The following is a 20,585-nucleotide window of genomic DNA, read 5'->3' on the forward strand; positions in this document are numbered from 1 at the left end:
GTTTAACATCCTACATCAGCCTGGCCCACATGCACTCCCGCTGCATGAAATGCACTAGCACTATAAGCATAGTTTGGGGTTAAATTGAGCAGCCCAGGACATTACTGGATGCTAGGTACTAAGTGCACCTGCATCTTCCTTGGTCAGGAAGCTAGCTGCTATATCTCTATTGTAGCAAGTTCTAAGTCACATCAAGCAACCTGACTGCACCCAATTTCCCCCAAACTTTTCCAGCATGGTAGTATTAGAGAGAAATGCTTCAGAACACTAAGTATGGCACAATGAAGTGGCAGTCAGTGAGCATTGCACAATTAGCAACAAACAGTGAGCAATGCATGATGAGCAACAAACAGCAAGCAATGCACGATAAGCAACAAACAAAGAGCAATGCACGATTAGCAACAAAAATGAATGATAAGCAACAAACAATGAGCAATGCATGACAAGTAACAAACAATGAGCAGTGCACAACAAGCAACAAATAATGAGCAATACATGATAAACAGCAAACAATAGACAATGAGCAATGCATGATAAGTACAAACAATGAGCAATGTGGGATAAGCAACAAACAGCAAGCAACGCATGATGAGCAAGCAATGCACGACAAGCAACAAATGTGACTGAATTTGACAAAACAAGGCTTCGACGCACAAAGCTTTGTTAGGAGATATGGCGATTTTAAGGAATCATTGTGTAATAACTTCCCAGTGCCTACAGCTGTGCAAACAAAATTTGCACCAATTGTTCATCTGTTCACTAGCTATCACTGAGTGGGTGTATACATTTCTGATACCCAAAATTTGCCCTGTTTTGAGCAGCTTTTTCGAGCGGGTAATAACATCACAGATGGTAGTAATAGGGTGGGAGGGTGGGGGTGGACGGTGGTCTTAATATACGGGTATAAAATGAAGTAAGAAGACGATTGGAATCCAGAGACCAAGTTTGGGCTCTCCATGGCCCTCCATGGCCCTCAAATTACTCCAAATTGACTGAGAACACTATTGGCGAGCTCTCTGTGAAGTCCCAGCTCACTACACACCATTATCACAAAGCCATGGCCATTTAATGGTGCCAATCTCACACTCGTGGCTTTGACAGGGTCGGAAGAAAGCTGCTACAGAAACCAGACTTGTCAGTGCTGAAGGAAGTACAGTGTGAAATATGATAGTGTATTAGACCAACAATCCATTTCTGGTAAAATCGTAAGTTTGATTTTGTGTGTGTGGAAGCCTTGTTATGTGAAATCCGGTCACAAATAATGAGCAATGCATGATGAGCAACAAATAATGAGCAATACACAACAAACATTGAACAATGCACAATAAGCAACAAACAATGGGTAATACATGACAAGCAACAAATAATAATTAGCAGTGCATGATAAGCAACAAATAATAATTAGCAGTGCATGATAAGCAACAACAGCGAACAATGCATGATGAGCAACAAAAAATGAGCAATGCACGATAAGCAACCAATAATGAGCAACAAGTGATATATGCAATTACAATTGTAAGGACCTGCTACTATTACGTTGTATTGAATACCCGACCATGGAAGACCACATAATGCATTGTCACCACCCCTCCTACATGATTCTCTCAAGTTGAGGTGCAAGTGCATGCTCTCATATCTACAGTATTGAATCTCATGTCTGCAAGCAATGAAACTAAATTATAATGTTTAATGAGGATGAATCAGGGTACTGGATTAAGACATGCATGGCTGCTGAAGTTTCCAAAAACAGACTTCGATGATAAAAGAAGCAGGGTATTTCACTAGAAACCGTTATATGATGTGTAACACAATACTGTACAACATACAGGAGATGCAGTTTATACCATAGAACTGTATGCTGTATTATTGACACTGAACACTGAAGATGGAAATAATTCAGCTAGCAAGCCAGGTAAAGGATGAACAGAAGTATACAAAATAATACAAATACACAACAAACAATCATGTTAACATACTATTAATTTTGTTCATCACCTGGAACATGTCCACTGGCACCTGGCATGGCAACTTGGAACTCAATGTGCCACCTGAACATACTTGTAATCTTGTTTTTTACATGTAAAGTGGCCTCTGGCATCACTTGCGCCTGTTTGCTAATCTTCTCCTTTGCACAATCTGAAATTAAAGCATGGGTGTGGTACTGGGTGTTATATAGAATTACACGTACATTTAAGTCATCAGCATGAACAGGTAAAACGATTAAAGGGTTGTGCGTTTGTTCGCAGGTGAATCTATCCCCGGTTAGTTCATGTCTCTAGGCCTCATAGTTTTTGAGAACATTAATTATTAATTATTTATTTATGACATAATTTTAACCGCATTTCTTATTATTCTTAGTACTTGGTTGTATAATTATTATTATTATTTAAATTATTATTATTATTATTATCTAGGACCGGGTCACATACAAACAAGTACATACACCAACGTTGCAACCTACCCATTGGGCAAGTATAAACAGTGCCATAGCCAGCACTCAGAGCAGTGTGTGTGTTGGTAGAAATGACACATATGCATACGTACACAGGCAAGGGAGTTTAACTGGCATCAGAAAACCACAATACTAAAACACAACTTACACAAAAACCAAGTCAAGTATTGAAAGTTTGTATTGTAGGTGTGACATGTCTCTGAAGATGACTCAGCAGTGAAGTGAGGCTATGCACAACAAGGGACGTGGTGAAGGCACAATTGGCAAATGATCCCAATCAAGCCAATATGGCACAATATAGACTCTGTTGTAACTAGAGGCCACTGGTGATGTGCCAGTATATCAGCAGTGTGGCATTGGCACTAGTTGGCACAGTGATGACAGTCTACAATATTATGCATACAGCCATGCACAACATACAGGAGATAGTTACACATTGTTGTATATGCAGCAATGCATCTTCTTGTTTATTACGGACTCACAGTAGAGTAGTAGTTAAGCCAGGTAGAAAATAATTCCAGCTAGCAAGCCAGGTGAAGGAAGATGTACAATACAAGTATTACATTGAAACATACTCATTACCTTGTTGCATCAGCTGGTTGTTTACGAGCGCATCAGCTGGTATCCCAGCTGGTTGTTCACTGACGCCTGAAGTACATATCCTGCATACAAAATACACAGTTACAAACATTTAAACATACTTTTAATCTTGTTGTTTACGTGTAAAGTGGCCTCTGGTTCTCCTGCAATCACTCCATGGACATTTACTAATCTTCTCCTTCATGCAATCTGTAATTAAGCAAGGGTGTGGTACTGGGCATTATATAGAATTACACATATATGGTCAAGTCATCAGCACAAACAGGCGCACTTATTATATGGTTGTGCCTTCATTCACAGGCGAATCTATCCCCACTTAGTTCATGTCTCTAGACCTTGTAGTTATTGAGAACGTTAATTATTTAATTATTTATTAATTTATTATTTATGACATAATTTTAACCGAATTTCTTATTATTTTTATTACTTGGTTGTATAATAAAAATAATAAAAACACAGCAACATACTGGATATATAATAGTGATTAAACCATTACAAAATCAGTCAATCAGCTTGGGTGCACCCTGCACCTGAAAGCTGAAGAACTTGTCTAAGAGCTCCCAACAGAGCAGACTTTTGAAGTAGATACCAATTCAATTCTGGCAAATCAAGTCTTTTAACCAACATCTTCTGCAACAACTATAGGAACAACACTAGTTCTCATATTCCATAGGCGCTCAACTTCAATTCTTAAATCTCTGTACTTCGAAATCTTCTCAATTTCTTTCTTGTTAACTCTTTTATCAGTAGGAACTGAGATGTCTACAAATGATACCTCCTTTTTCACTTTATCAAAATAGTGATGTCTGGTCTCCAGGCACCAATAACTCTGTCACAGTATATGTTAAAGTCCTAAAAAATTTTAACTGAATTGGTTTCAACAACTGTGGCTGGTACATGTTTCCACCACTTGCAGTCACAGTCCTATCCATACTTTTTACAAAGAAGTCAATGTGTATAGCAAGCAACATGATCATGTCTCATTTAATATTGGTGGCTTGCCAATTGTGAGCATCCAGAAACCAAATGCTGTACAGTCTCAAGGTGATCAGCACAAGTCTGCATAATGGTGAAACATCATGATTATGCAAATGAATGATTGCATTGGTAGACAACACCTGTTCCCTAGTAGCAACAAGAAATCCTTCAGATTCAATGGAGAGATCTCCCTTGGCCAGCCAATAGGAGCTCATACCACTATCCCACACATTATTACAGAAACATTCATAAAATCCATGTAATGGCTTGTTTAAATAGTGATCAAAATGTCCAGATGACCTATCTGACTGAAACGGCTCTAGAGATTGGGACTCGTATAGTATTTCTGTCTTCTTCACTTAAAAACTGGAAAGCACCAGGATCAGACCAGATTCATGGCTTACACATGCATAGTCTCCATCCTAGAATCGCTGCTTAATTACAACATGTTTATACACATGGCCCTCCTCAATGGATGACAACAACACACAAAAACAGGCAAACATAAAAAGAGAGGTAATTACAAAATGTTACATTGATTCCTTAAGATAAAAGCCCTTTGCGGAGGATATAAAAGAATTATAGTTACAATTCACTAGAACAGTGGTAGTTAATGAATTCCACCATGCAGAAGTAGATGACTGGAAGTACTTCTTGGTACTTGATAGATGGCAATTTATCAGGTTGGCAAAACTGTCTTTACAGTGTGTGTTATAGTTGTGTTGGGGTCCAAACATGATGGGTGGATTAAAAAGTAAACACGGTTTGCTATTGTAATGTGTATGACATAATTATGATGATTTGAACATAATCTGATAGGGAATTGGTAGCCAAGACGATGTGAAGAGACATGATCATATTTCCTCAAGCACTTTTTGATATGAATGGCTCTATTTTGTAAGCGCTGAAGATGTGCCACTTGTAATTTATTATGGAGTGGTCCCCATGCAGGTAGTGCATGTCAATTCTGGGTAGAATCAGGGACTCACTTAGCATCTTCAGTATTTCAGACATTACTGACTTGCGGTATATGTTGAGCATGCATAAATAGTATGATATCTTTTAACACATATTATTCACCTGAGCTCTCCACTGCAAATTGTTGTCAAATATATAGCTACTTTATATAGTGAGGTATCTTAGCAAAATTATTGTTACAGGATGGATAAAGCACCATTTTTGTTACACAAGTTCTTTTATGATGTACTTATCAATATTAGAAGGGGTGCCCACCAAACCTAAATATGTGTTGGTTGAAAACATAATGGCCATCAAGTAACCCCAGTACAGTACATTTATGGGATATCATACACTTGAATATGGAATGAAATGCACTTACATAGTTTTCCTATTTTCATTGAATTATATTTGGCATTCAATATGTACAGACTTGTCAAATGAATTAGTAAATGGCATTGAAAGTTAACTTTTGCATGTGTGCAATTTGAGTAGTCTTCTTAGCCCAGTTAGTGGTTGTTACTACCAATGTTTAAGATGCATGTTCACAACCACGCTTTGGTTAATGCATCAACAGGCATTTGGACTAGTTAACAATATACAAATTTTGGCTCAAGCTATAGCTCATGCACACCATGCAGTTTGGAAATGACTTAATATTTGACCCATAAAGAAGACTACTCAAATTTCACATGCACATCCTGCAAAAGTTAACTTACAGTACCATTTACTGATTTTCATTTGGCAAGTTTGTACATATTGAATGCCAGCACCTTTTAAAGTTTCCAGCAATGTGAAAGATTTAGTATTGTCTTTATGACAAGCTAGTTTAAAGATGCAAGGGTAGGTTGTTCAGCAAATGCATTTGCTGAACAACCTATCCTCATCTTTAAACTAGTTTGTCATAAAGACAATACTATCTAATCAAAAACAGCCCAGCTATAAAAAAAGGGTGCAGCTTCCAAAAAACCCAGGGTGAAAAAAATGTGAAATCCGAGGTGGCGGACAAGAAATGGCTGTAATGGTAGGTTAATGGCAAAAAATTTAATATCGACAATTCAGGTGAATTTGCATTGCCTCCTCCAAGTTTCACTATAGGATTCAGCACCAAATTCACCTGAATTGTCATTATTACTTTTTTTGCTATTAACCTACCATCACAGCCATTTCTTGGCTGCCACCTTGGATTTCACATGTTTGTTCACCCTGGCTTGTTTGGAGGCTGCACCCTTTTTTACAGCTGGGCTGTTTTTGATTTGATAATGATAAGCAAGTAGTACTTAGCTGCTTTCCAAAAGGATTCTTTTCCTGCGCTGATATAATTATAATAAAATTATTTTTACAGTTCCCACTCCTACCATCACTGTTACTACCCCCAGTAATCAGACAGTTGGTCAGTCATTTACTCTGGAATGTAATGTGACTACTGTGAGAGGTATCACCAGTAGAGTGGACATTGTGTGGAGTAGTGATGGTACAGAACTAGAGAGAGTAGAAGGAGTTAATATTAGCTCAATGACAAGCAGTACTACAGTGTACACAGACACTTATACTATATCACTACTAACAACATCTGATGATGATAAAGTACACCAGTGTGAGGTGGTGATCAATTCTAACACAACAGTGACAACTAACAATAGTATTACACTGGATGTGACTGGTGAGTAATAAATCAAGACTCACGGTAGTGAGTTGCGCGGCCAAGGAAAGTAGGGCATGTGACTACCTTGAGTTATTTATATGAATGACTAACTCTAATAGAATGCACACCTAAAATCTACCTTTGAAACTAGTCTTTTGAAAAAAAAACCCACAATACTTTGGTATATTGTTATTAAGCGTATTACTAAGTAAGTATCCCTGTCATATCTCAGTAACGTCGCATGAAATTTTGCTGAAAACGTCGTATTCTTCTCCTTCACATACTCGTTAGCACGAACCATCCATTTTTGACGCTTATATCTTAGACTGTGTTAGTTCCACAGCCTTGGATTTACTATCACAAGTTCTTTGGCTAGTTAAGTTTCTTCAGTACAAATCTTGGAACTCTACCTCTCTTGCAAGAGCCACCACAAGCAATTTTCTCAAAGTTTGGTTCATTCACTCTTGCGCTTCATGGGACAATCTTTGATATGTAATTCAACATAATTATGTGACTGAATTTTGGAAAATCACCCTTATGGTCGTGCCTGAAACAATTAGAATTTTTGAAAGTAGCATGATGCTGTTACTAGCAGAAAGCACTTTTCAAATATGTCTAAAAATTTTCTTGTAATTCAGGGTATCTATGGTTTATTCTATGCTTAATTGGGTAGGAATTTAACTTATAATGAGCTAAATATTTGATGTGTCAAATGCGCCCATAAGGGTGATTTTCCAAAATTCAGTCACATATGGAGTAGTTTCACTTGATTATGACCTGCCATTTTTCTGGGAAATGGTGAGGTAATTTCCATAAGCGTGCTCATAAGATAATAACGTCACCTACGCTAATTGTTGATTTATTTTGCGATCTTTTAGAACCCTATCTTAAATTTATAACACCCCTAACTACAGTAGCATTTATTTACAGTCGGTGAACTCGGTGAATTCGGCCATTTATTTGCAGTCAACGCTAAGTGAATCAGTGTGGTGAACTCGGTGAACTTGCTATCATATGCTATTCTTGTAGCTAAGTGTTTGTTATTCAGTTGTTATTTAATAATCAGGGTCTGAAGTAGTTAATGCAGTCCACAATACGGCTTTATTTGTGCATTTCAAGGGATAATCCAGTATAATAAGAAGTTTGGGGCACATTCTCAGAAATGGCTTTTACTCAATCTGTTCACTGATGGTTTTAATGGTGCCCAGAAGCCATACCTTAGGTTGCAACACCGACAAGTACCTGCCTACTTGTACCAAACTACATTTTTTTGGTTTTGCCACTTCATGTCCCAAGCTATGATGTAATACACACAATAACTGTTGAAGCTGTTGTGACAACCAAAGGTGGCTTGTATGAAACTATTACCTTATGCATTAATTTTTTTTGTCTTGATTGATATTACTCAGTAACAAAAATGTGTGATATCCTAAAACAAAAACAGCCATGGAGCTGTAAAAAAGGGCACTACCAAGTAAAGTAGGATCAATCAAACAAGCTTATTCAACATAACTGGTAAGAACAAGGACTGATATCAAGTTGTGACCAAGTGAATATAGCATTACCCATTCTCTTTTTACCTAGCTATAGCTACAGTATATAATAAAACTAGAGCAAATACACATGCAAATGTTATTAAATTGTCGTTTGGCTGCTTTTTTTGTAGCATGCGATTTTAAAAGCGGCCAAATGACAATTTAACAACAGTTGCATGTGTATTTGTTCTAGTTTTATTACATAGCTATAGCTAGATACAAAGAGAATGGCATTCACTTGGCCGCAACTTGACTTGTTCTTACCGGTTGTTTTACAGATTGATCTTGGTAACATTCCAATCTGCTTGGCCGCAATTTGATATCAGTCCTTGTTCTTAGCAGTCATGTTGAATAAGCTTGTTTGATTGATCCTACTTTGCTTGGCAGTGCCTTTTTTTACAGCCCCAAGGCTGTTTTTGTTATAGGATAGTTATTTCACTGAGAACTGCTAGTGAGATTTGTAAATCAAGTGATAGTTATTATATGTATATTTAGCTCAATATTTAAGTAAAAATGTAGTGATATATAACCAAGATTTGTAAATGCATATCTGGTCTTCTTGCACACTTACATATCATGGCAATTGTACTAATTCTTACATACATACATACATACATACAGTTCCTCCTACCACCATCACCACATCACCAAGTGGTACAGTACAAGGAGCTGTGGTTGGTGATCCCCTACTTGTCCAGTGTATGGTTGATACAGTTGATGGAGTGGAGTCCAGTTTAGTAAACATCAGTTGGATGGGACCTGGAGGAGATTTAATAGTGAATACTAGCAGTGTGACTGTCAGTCATACCACATCCAGTGATAACACTTATAATAGAAGTCTGATCTTTACCAAACTGTTTGAGGATGATGCAGGAATATATACATGTAGTGTATTAATATTTGAAAACAATAGATCAAGCTCTTTTGAACTACAATCCCTTGTTGGTAAGAATTAACATATTCATGTTGTATTGGTGACATGCAGCACCTGTACATCATGTGACTGTATGTAAAATAAATTTATAGTATAGTGTGTGTGTGTGTGTGTGTGTGTGTGTGTGTGTGTGTGTGTGTGTGTGTGTGTGTGTGTGTGTGTGTGTGTTGATCAAAAGCTACCATAAGTGTGTTACAAATCAGTTGTGTTATGTATCATCTATAACACTCTGACTGCTTATTAAGTTTTTTTAGCACAAAGATCATCAAAAGTAACCCATACACCACATCGCCATAGGTAAAACCACCACAAACCATGAATACGCCATTGTTTTGAAATAATGAAGGCAACATGATTATAGTTCACAACACTGCTCAGTAATGGCTATCCTTATTTATGGAAATGACAAATTTGAAAATGGTTTTAAAAGCACAGTTTATAGTTGGCACCAGCCATCATCATACAAAGACACTTAATTTTCTAATGTACTAGCAAACAAAAACAGTAGGACTGCTCTTTACAAATCCATCGCAATGAAGTTATGTGCTCAACATACGAACACAATATTTAGTCCAGAGTAGTGTTGATAACACTTTGGCATCAATACATTAAACAATAATTATTGTGAAGCCCAAGCTCAATAACTACCAGCATATAAACCAATAACTTTCTCTCTACTACAAGTAAGTGCCTTTCATACACACATACACACACGCGCACGCACGCACGCACATGCACACATACACATACACCAGTTGTGGCTCTAGGGAGGTTTCTGACGTTTCCGGAAACCGGTCACGTTCAGATTGAGATACTCTAATAGCACAGTCACAGTGGTCAGAGCAGAGAGCTATGTAGGTATAATTAAGGATTTTTATGTGCTTTATCAGTGATATTTAGTGGAGGGCAGCTATTCTCAGCATGCAGTTACCTTTTTTGGTCTTCACCAAAAGTCTAACTATGCTCTCAGTGATCAGAAACCAGTCTCCAAAAATCCTGGAGCTGCCCTTGCACACATACACACATGCACGCTCACATACACCCACACACACACACACAAACACACATAGACACCATGTTCACAAACCAGATACAAACCTCATGTATCTGTTACAACTTTTATTTGTGTCTTTATTGGGAAAATGCATGCAATAAATTATCCAAAGCTATGAATTAATAATATTATTCTTACAGTTCCCACTCCTACTGTCACTGTGACTGCCCCTAGTAATCAGATAATTGGTCAGCCATTAACTCTGGAATGTAATGTGACTACTGTGAGAGGCATCAGCAGTAGTGTGGACATTGTGTGGAGCAGTGATGGTACAAAACTAGAGAGAGTGGAAGGAGTTAATATTAGCTTAATGACAAGCAGTACTGCAGTGTACACAGACATTTATACTATATCACTACTAACAACATCTGATGATGATAAAGTATACCAGTGTGAGGTGGTGATCAATTCTAACACAACAGTGACAACTAACAATAGCATCACACTGGATGTGACTGGTGAGTATTACTTGTGATATTGATATGTAAAAGTTATATCATCACTTGGGTGTGCTCACCAAATAGGTGAAAATACATTCTCTCCATTAGTGTTATTTAAACATCAATTGTGCATGGGCTATGGTACTTGCAAAACATTATTCATGCACTATACAGTCTGTATACTAGTGATGCACCGATACCACTTTTTCACTACCGATCCAATACCGATACATTTGAGGCCAGAAATGGCCGATACCGATCTGATACCGATACTTTGCCCCACAGGCATTTCTCACAAGAAACAGCTAGTGATTTAGCTTACTAAACTCATTCGCTACTCTCATTAACTGCAGTTTGCTGGTTTTGTGGCTATCAATTACGGGAAGATAATAGTTTATGGTTTCAATGAATCTTATTTCGTGGCTTACTTCAGTTTCCACTGTACTAATAATGCTAGCAGCTGGCTTCTTTTAAGGAATTCATGGCTTATATCAGCTTTTGCTCAACTCCGTTCAATGCGCTATGTACACCGCCATCTTGATAAGTAATTAAATGACGTCATTCAAAGTATCGGTTGGTATCGGGCATTTATAGCTTTACCGATACAAGTCCGATACCGCCAAAATAGGGCCGATACCGATACTAGTATCGGTATCGGTGCATCACTACTGTATACAATGCTTTTCTAAACAAGCAATTGTGGGCTTCACTCATTTTAATTATAACCCCATTAAGGATGCTTAAAATAGACTAAGATGTTAAGGTAAGTGTTTAAGAGTCAGGTTATTGACCTTGAGTGCATCTGAACGATCTTTCACACGGCTGAAATGTGCTGTGTATAAGAACAATCCCCACATTGTGAAAATGATTAGTGAGGACTAAACAATGAATGCCAAGTCACACAAATGCTTATTCCTTCAAGAGAACACTTAGCCTAATTACGTTAATATATTAGAATATATGCTAACTGAAACAGCATAGAAAAGCACAGTGTAAAACTTAAGCAGTTGAATATATCAAACAGTATGGTAGTACTGTGTTTAGAAGGGTTCCCTTTAAAGTGATGATAGAAACACTGCATCTAAAAACCATCATTGTAATGTCAATGTCATATGTAATGAGTATCATCTTGAATAGTCTTACTCCAATCAATATCAAATACAGCATTAGAAACAAGAAACCACTTACAGGCTATCAGATATAGAAATCATCAAAACCCGTCTACCTCCCTTACTGCCTAAAAAAGAAGTGCATGGCCACAATTTTATGCCACAATATCAAACTCATTGGTGGGATGTACCTTTTGTGGTTCCAATGAATCTCTGCCTGCCCTCTGTGCTATGCCATTCCTTTTATCTTCAATTGAATAATTGTATTTTTCATGCTAGGAAACCATATACCAAGGCCAGCAATGCGTTGATTTTCCATATTGACACTTTCCATAAAGGAGCATATGTGACTGGATTTATAAAAAGGGGTCTTCCACACACATCCAATTTACCAACTTTGACAATCCATAACTTCAGATTGGAAAAAGCTAATGACTTGAAATTTGGTCAGCAGTGAGTACCAACATAGCTTAATGAATGGAGAATATTGCAGGTTTATACTGTATGTTACTTGAACACAAAATTTATGGTCTTCCAAGTTCATAGAATTGGATGTGTGTGGAAGACCTCTTTCCCAAATCCGGTCACATATTTAGAAGCCACAAGACTAACTGAGATGCTTTAACAGACTGTAGTATCCTTGATGGTATCAGGTAGCAGCTACGCTGTGCTTATAAAACAATTCCAATGGGCCATGCCCCCTTAAATATCATCAGAACATGCTACTATACCTCTAATATTCAGTGAGTGCTAAGGCCATGCCCCTCAATGATCTAGCCTTGTAGAAAACAAGGTATTGTACCACACCTCCTAACTTAATCTACCGTGTAGTACTGTAGTGAGATTGAGGTATTCTAATGCAACAGTCACAACCACACATGACTTTTATAGCTATGCTCTAACAAAAGTATTTATAAACTAGTGTAATAAAAAGTTAATGATTTTAAAAATGAAATAGGCTCCAACAATAAAACATAGTGAAACAAGGGATGATGATAGCTACTGTATGAGGGAAAATCTCTACTTAGCATTGTAGCAATGTGGAAAAACATGTCAATTTAGGGATTTTCCCACAATGCCAAGTAGAGATTATCAATCATAGCTACTATCATCTCTTAATTCACTATACTACTTTTTGTTGCTGGAACTCTACTTCATTTAAATTTATTTTTTTAAGTTTAATTACACTACTAGAATCAAAGGGTCTAATGCTTTGTACTGCCTCAGCATCAAAGGAATTTATATCATGATATTGTCCTAACCACAGAATATCATGGTATTGTCATGTGGTCAGGGCAATAAATGAAATATAACTCTGTAGTTTCCTTTGATCTCAGGTGTCAAAGTGATGTACATACACAGCATAATTCATACACAAATACTGACTGTATTTATTCCGTCTACATTTTGGTGTTGGAACTAATAGTCCAAAAATTCTACCTTGGCTCAAACAAAAACAGACCACAGTCCCCAATAGTGAATAACATTAGAGTCATTTATAGATTTCAGGTTCGTTTTGTTTTGTTATAGGGAGTTTTTTAAAATAGTTGTTCCAATACTGAATAAAGATGGGGTTAGAATATGTAGTATTGGAACACTATTTTTGCTGTGATAATTGTATTAGTAGCTTAATTTTATGACAACAGCTTTTGGACACAATGTGCATTTGTAGATAATTTATAAATGATAAAATTGCAAGCCAATTTTGGCAGCTACATACATGACTAAAAATTTCATTTATTAACTATTTAAATCCATTCATATTTTAGAGAACCTAGGGTACAAGAAAACAGCCTCTACAACCATGCCATTTTATACAGATTTTTCCACAAGTGTGGTTGAATCACAGATGTCCACGGTGGGGAGGGTGGCAAGGTGAGCTCCAGCTAGGGTTCAAGATGGACAAGAGTATTAACAGTATCCTCCAGGTTAAAATAAACGCTTCTAGGAGCTCTGAATACATAAGATGGCAAGTATACCATATTTTGCTGCAGCAAAAAATCACTTCATGTGCCAGTTACTAAATGTGAATTAGAACCCTCATCTTTTGTATGCGTACATATAAACTGTTGGGTTTCTCAATATGGTCTTATATGTTTATTCACATTATCCCAGGCGGTGTTCAACATATGGTGATGTGTATTATCAAGCAAAGCACTTTTTGCTTGTCTTGAAACTTTAGTACTAATTTTCTATTATACATACAGTTCCTCCTCCCACAATCACAACATCACCAAGTGGTACAGTACAAGGAGCTATGGTTGGTGATCCCCTACTTGTCCAGTGTATAGTTGATACAGTTGATGGAGTGGAGCCCAGTTTAGTAAACATCAGTTGGATGGGATCTGGAGGAGATTCAGTAATCAATACTAGCAGTGTGACTATCAGTCAAATCACATCCAGTGATAACACTTATAATAGAAGTCTTCACTTTACCTCCTTGTTTGAGGATGATGCAGGAGTGTACATATGTTTTGTGATGATACTTGAAACTAATAAGTCATCTTCATTTGAAATTCAAACATTAGCTGGTATGTACGTACAGTATATGTGCAATACACATAGTTCAGTTTTATACAACTAAATTTACGTAACTGTAGTGAAAAATTGTGCCTCAGCAGTGTTTCACTATTTTTAATCTAACCATAAAGTAAATCCTTACAATCAATGACATGATAATATTTAAATATAATAAAGATTTTATTCTCACGAAAACAGAAAACAAACCAGCTTTTAGCAATCAAAAGTTTTTCCATATGTATTTCTTTAAGGGTGCTAGCAGATTTTTAAAACCACACAAATGTTGTTCTTTTCACCTTTGATACAGGCTAAAAGGAAGCTACAGGAAAGATTGACCCAACTTTCTACTGTACATGGGCCAAATTATAAGATTGTACCTTGTTTCATTCACATGCTGTTGTCACTCAAAATTAACCCATACATTTTTCTTATTCCATGACACCAGCTGCTTGTACAGGCAACAAATTCGTTGTGAAGGTTCTTCAACCAACTTGTGGAAACTTAGCGCATGGATTTAACTTCTTCTTTCTTGAGTTATGAAACAAACTGTGAGTGCCCGCAAGCAAACTTTGACTTCCGGGCCTTATAACTTCATGCTGGATCACAACAATTATAATTCCATGTGCTAAAAGTTTGCAAAGTTATCACTGATGGCCCACCAAAAGTTTGGTAGAGATCTGACTATCGTGTATCCCAGAATATCACTATTTTCAATGCAGTGTAGAAGTTGTGCACGCCAATGAGTTATTACAACAAATTCCAATAAACCACAAATGCCAACTTATCAAATAACAAGTTATAATGAAGTTCTGAACACAAGAAAAGCTCTTTCCTTTTACATAGTGGATATTGTACCGGTACTGGTTAACAAGTACGAACGGCTATTGTACCAGCATAGTAGTATGCCCTAGTATTTGACTTTAGGGCACACAACCGCTTACTGAACTGTCTTTTCACCCAAGCATTATGATCCTGTAACAATATTTCATGCTCTTATGAATAATTATTAACGAGGCATATAAACAGGGGGTGAAGGAGACAAGGGGAGAGGCACAAACAAGTTCAGATTCACCATCTTAAAGGAAGAGGGGAGAGCACTCTTGAGTTGTAGTTGAAATAACATTATGTATGAAGCAGCACTCAGCATAGTCTTCATGGTTGAAATATATTTTAGGTTGTTGTAAGCCTTAAAAGCAGTTACAATGTTACAACTCTGCCAGCGATACTTTTTTGGAGTTGCTTAGTATACAAGAAAGGTGTTGTTAACCAATTACTCAAACCTGGGCATGAGATGTAGCCTATAATCACATTGTGAACCCATTTGATACAAGTGCTTAACTTATGATGATTAAGGTAGTACTGAGGGGCACCAAAGATGTATCCTTACACAGAGCATAAAATGTGCTATGGACCCAGTGGTAGATTAAAAGTGAGGTGGGGGTATTTAACTAAAGACACTGTTTCAAGATTTTAGCATTGTGCTACATGTCTTTTTTAATAAAAGCATTTTGCTCCCATGATACACCAACTAAACATTCACTACTGCATTGTGGGTGGCTAAGTGTTGGCATACGTATGTACTTAGTCTAATGTACAACTAAATCTCTATAATATTGAAATGCATGTGAACTATTAGCTGTTGTTATGTGGGGCTCCATCCACATAATGATTACTGAATGTGTAGCCATTCTGTTTGTTGGCTTTTTCTTTCAAGTGCATAACTATTAGCACGTTACTCAAGAATTTTCAATCCCCTATAATTGCATCCCGATGGTTGGTCAGTTACTTTACCAAGTGGAAGGTGACTTTTATTTATTTTTATTTTATGAACACTCCCACCAAGATTGGTCCACTTTTTAAATAATTATAAAGATGGCAGTTGTAATAATTTTTTTTTGTCTTAACTGCTTCTTTTAGCAGTCTATTTTTTACCGTAGCAGTAATTTGTATGCACTTAGATGAAAGCACAGACATGAGACTGCTGATAAAAGCATGCCACACCAGTACCTATCCACACTAGTGCTTATCTTTACTATCATAGTAGTAATGTATTGCTATCACTATTGTGATTGAATATCACAATATCACACTATCAATATAGCCATGTGGTATTTGCTTTTCGTCTTAGCAAGATCCTGAATTATTGGTACACTCATGTCCATTCCGGTAGAACTGCACTTTCAAATATGTGATATGTTGGTATTCCCACTAAAGCAATAAAGATAATATACAATGAAATAATAATGTTTGAAAACATAACATTGCACAATTGTATGCACAAACATATAGAATGTTGTGGTAATTAGTAGGCTCCCTGCAGCTGGGGAGGCGAGTTATAAAGTAAACTACCAACCTTAGCATGAGTGGATAGTGGGTAGCACTGGTAACATGGGCACTGGTAGCGTGGGTACATATTACTGCATTACAATACAATAATCATTGGTCATAATTCCTACTTGATAACACTTGTATTACCTATGTCGACTTCACTCATGATACTGTGCATGGCGTATCCAACTTACCTACTATATTCCCATGTTGCCAGTGCTATCCATGTAACCAGTGCTACCCAAGTTACCAGTGCTACTCATGTTACCAGTGCTGCCCATGATACCATTGCTACCCATGTCGCCAGTGCTATCCATGCTACCCATGTTACCAGTGCTACCCATGTTACCAGTGCAACCCATGTTGCCAGTGCTGCCCATGTTACCAGTGCTATCCATGTTACCCGTGCTGCCCATGCTACCAGTGCTACCCATGTTACCAGTGCTATCCATGTTGCCGGTGCTTCCCATGCTACCAGTGCTACCCATTTTACCAGTGCTACCCATGTTGCCAGTGCTACACATGTTACCAGTACTACCCATGTTACCAGTGCAACCTATGTTACCAGTGCTATCCATGTTGCCAGTGCTACCCATATTGCCAGTGCTATCCATGTTACCGGTGCTGCACATGTTACCAGTGCTATCCATGTTGCCGGTGCTACCCATGTTGCCGGTGCTACCCATGCTACCCATTTTACCAGTGCTACCTATATTACCAGTGCTACCCACACTGTTAAGATATGGGTGTTGTACTAGCACCTTTTAAGGGTGCTCAGTTGCATGTTTAAATATAGCACCCTGGGGTGCTATGTAAAGGTGTTATGGGTACACCCCTAGAGTGTCAGGCAGCACTGCTGGAGAGCTATGGGTACACCCCTAGAGTGTCAGGCAGCACTGCTAAAGAGCTATGGGTACACCCCTAGAGTGTCAGGCAGCACTCCAAAGGTGCTATGGGTACACCCCTAGAGTGTTAGATGTACAGTTATGGGGTGTTACAATAACACTAGGCACTTGTCTATTAATTTCCGAAGCCTTGTTGGGGGTGGAGCTCTTTTCATCTTGGTCTGCATGTTATGCATGGTTAATTGGGAAATACATGTAACCTTTGAAATACAGTAATCAAACAAGAATATAATCAAACAAGAATACAGATAGGCTTACTTGCTTTTCTCTATACACTTTATGTAAGTAGCAGTTCGTACTTATAATGTAACCACCAAAAAGATTTTTAATTGTGGGATTTTATTCACAGAATCACCTATTGACACCATGGGTGTTCTCACCACACCCCATCAGAGTTAAAGTGCAACACTTAATATACTATCCCAAACAAGCTAGTTTTAACCAATCAAAAGCAAACAATACCAAGTTTACTCTACATTACTTATATAATCATCCATGCAAGTGCTTATCTTGCATAATAATGACTAGTACATTTTAGCATATATTTTAGCTACAAATCAGCATAATGGATGTTTTTATGATTGCTGTTGAATTTTGGAACTAGGAGAGTTTAGAACTACAAAGAGGGTGCTTGAGCATATCATTACGAGGCTTATGGATTAGGCAACACCAGATATAACAGATTACCATGAGTAGTGTCTTCATGACACCCTGACACAGAGGTGTTGAAAAGCACAAAGGGTGTTCACACACATTCTTTTGGGGTGTTATACATTAGAGAACATCCAACAAGTGTAGTTGTAGCACCTTTACACTATTTGTGAGTGCTATCATAACACCCCTATACATACATAGTAAATTAGGGGTGTCACACCAACACCTGAATTTTAACAATGATGTTACCAGTGCTACCCATGTTACCAGTGTTACCCATATTACCAGTGTTACTATTAACTACACTTTCCCTACTACTGTGGTATATATTAGACAATTACACAATTATGTAATGATGATGTATTGTAAGGACAAGATACTCATAGAACCACCCGAAATGTCTGGAGTGAGTTTCTTCAAATTTGGTATGTAAACTCCCATACCTGGCCGGCACTTCTGTAGCAAATTTGGTTCCAATCAGATAAGGGATCACAGAGCTACATAGGTGTGAAAATCGTGTGTTTTTTTCTTCCTGTTAATATACTCACAGTGTAGTGTGCCGGCTTCTTGGGCCACACGACACACTACCGTGTGTCTTGATAAATCTGTCACATTGCTGGAAACTTTAAAAGGTGGTGGGAAATATTAATAAAATTGTCTAGAATCTAGACAGATTTCTTGGATGGCTACTCTTGCTACCAAACACACATTCTTGCTATTTCCCTTGAAAGTAAAAGTTTGGTTGTAATATTGAGAGTCTGTAACATGGGCTTTTTTTCAAAATTGTCCTAATATTTTAGAAAATGTGTTCAGCACCAGTGCTTAAGCAAACTAATAATCTATATCAATGTTTGAACCACAAGTGGCTATAGCTCATTAGACAAACTATGCTGCAATAAGATGACTATGGCCATTTCAAGCATTTGCTTTGCATTGGTCTGCAAACCGTTCTTTGGTATGCATATCTGGATGCTGTATTATCATGGCAAATTAAGCCACAGAGCCACCACCACTTTAGAATAGACTGTCTTGATGCAATGTTCAGTTGTAAACTAGTTTGTATGGAGGATCATAAGCTCTTGAAGTAATCACATGGACAATTCAGTCTGTTTTATGCTTAGCATCTCAAGTACCTCCAGATACGTAGATTTGTTGCTGAGATATACCGTATGTTTCTGCATGCATCTTTTTGAATCTTGAGTTTCCTTGTGCACTGTCTATTCATGTGGCACTTTATTGTTTCCACTAAAATTGCATGGTGGTACGTAAAATTGCATTCTGTGTAGTCATAGCAATTCCAGGAGACCATCATCAATTACAGCACTATCCATAGCATGCAGTTACTTTTAAAAACTCTAAAATGCTTACAAACTAGACTCCCCAGCATGATAGGTTTCTAGATCATCAATGTAATTATGTCACATATAAAGAAGTACACCAAAGATGCAAACTGTTACAATACTTATACCAAGCTATGCTACCATTAGATTGTTATGGTCCTTGCAAGTTTAAGGGTGAACAGATCAAAAATTAGACTTACTATACACTGCATAAGCAACTTAAGAGAAGACAAGGGAAGTGCTGCTTTCTTTACCCCTATACTCTTAACATGCAGCAAGCCAGAGAGTGGGGGATAGGGTAACTTTAAAATGAAATTACACAGTGAAGTTAATACAGTAGATTTGTATGCCATTCTGGGGTCTGGGGTCATACTCCCCAGTATAGAAGGTCTGTTGCAGCATTTTAGACTGTTCTTACTGTGTTTTTACAGACAAATTATTAATTAAAGGAGAAATGTACAATATTATCCGTTAGTGGTTGACTGCTTTATTAGAGTATTTAGATTTTTGCTGCAAGCAGTGACCAATAATAACTAAAAATGGTCCAAATGCTTCAACAAACCTTTAGAAAAAATTGTGCTTTTATCCGCTTTGTAACGATTTCTTCAAAATTCGATGCTAGGCTACCCCACTAATAGGGCTGTCCCAAAGTTATTGGCATATGAGGTTGAAGCTTTGCCAGAGCATATGTAGATTATGAATATTAAATAACAGGAATTTGAAAAATGCGAGATTGTGTTGGGTTTTCGCAGATCTGGTCACATATACCATACAAAACACGTCAATCTATGGGGTATGCTCCCTGGGGAAATTTCTGTAAGTTATCTGAGGTTGAGTTCCAGAGCGGTTTCAGCATTTTATCAAAAACTTTATTTATTAAAAATGTATTTGACTGTTGTATTAGAGTGACTGCTCTATTAGGATATCTTGATCTTGCTTGACCACTTTATAAAAATCTCAGTAACCCCCCCTGGAGCTGGACTCTTACTATGTATACAGTAAGTTGAATTAAATAGCATATAAATTGCTGCAAACTTTGTTAATGCAAGCTTTCAATTCATCTAGAAACGTTCAAGCTTCTCAGTTCAGTCACCAATATTTAGTTAAGCAGCTGCCTCACCTACCTACATTGTA

General features: G+C 37.4%; 1 protein-coding gene across 1 annotated transcript in view; it reads left to right on the forward strand.

The window, feature by feature from the left end:
- Positions 1-17,310, forward strand: part of LOC136261075 (uncharacterized) — a 38,877-nt gene extending 21,567 nt beyond the window's left edge. The window contains exons 4-8 of the mRNA XM_066055041.1: positions 6,333-6,650; positions 8,789-9,112; positions 10,296-10,613; positions 13,912-14,235; positions 16,799-17,310. Coding sequence (XP_065911113.1) covers positions 6,333-6,650; positions 8,789-9,112; positions 10,296-10,613; positions 13,912-14,235; positions 16,799-17,310 — 1,796 coding nt within the window. The remainder of the gene's footprint in view (positions 1-6,332; positions 6,651-8,788; positions 9,113-10,295; positions 10,614-13,911; positions 14,236-16,798) is intronic.
- The last annotated feature ends 3,275 nt before the right edge of the window (positions 17,311-20,585 follow it).

Source organism: Dysidea avara, chromosome 7, assembly GCF_963678975.1.
Source record: "Dysidea avara chromosome 7, odDysAvar1.4, whole genome shotgun sequence".
NCBI lineage: Eukaryota > Metazoa > Porifera > Demospongiae > Dictyoceratida > Dysideidae > Dysidea > Dysidea avara.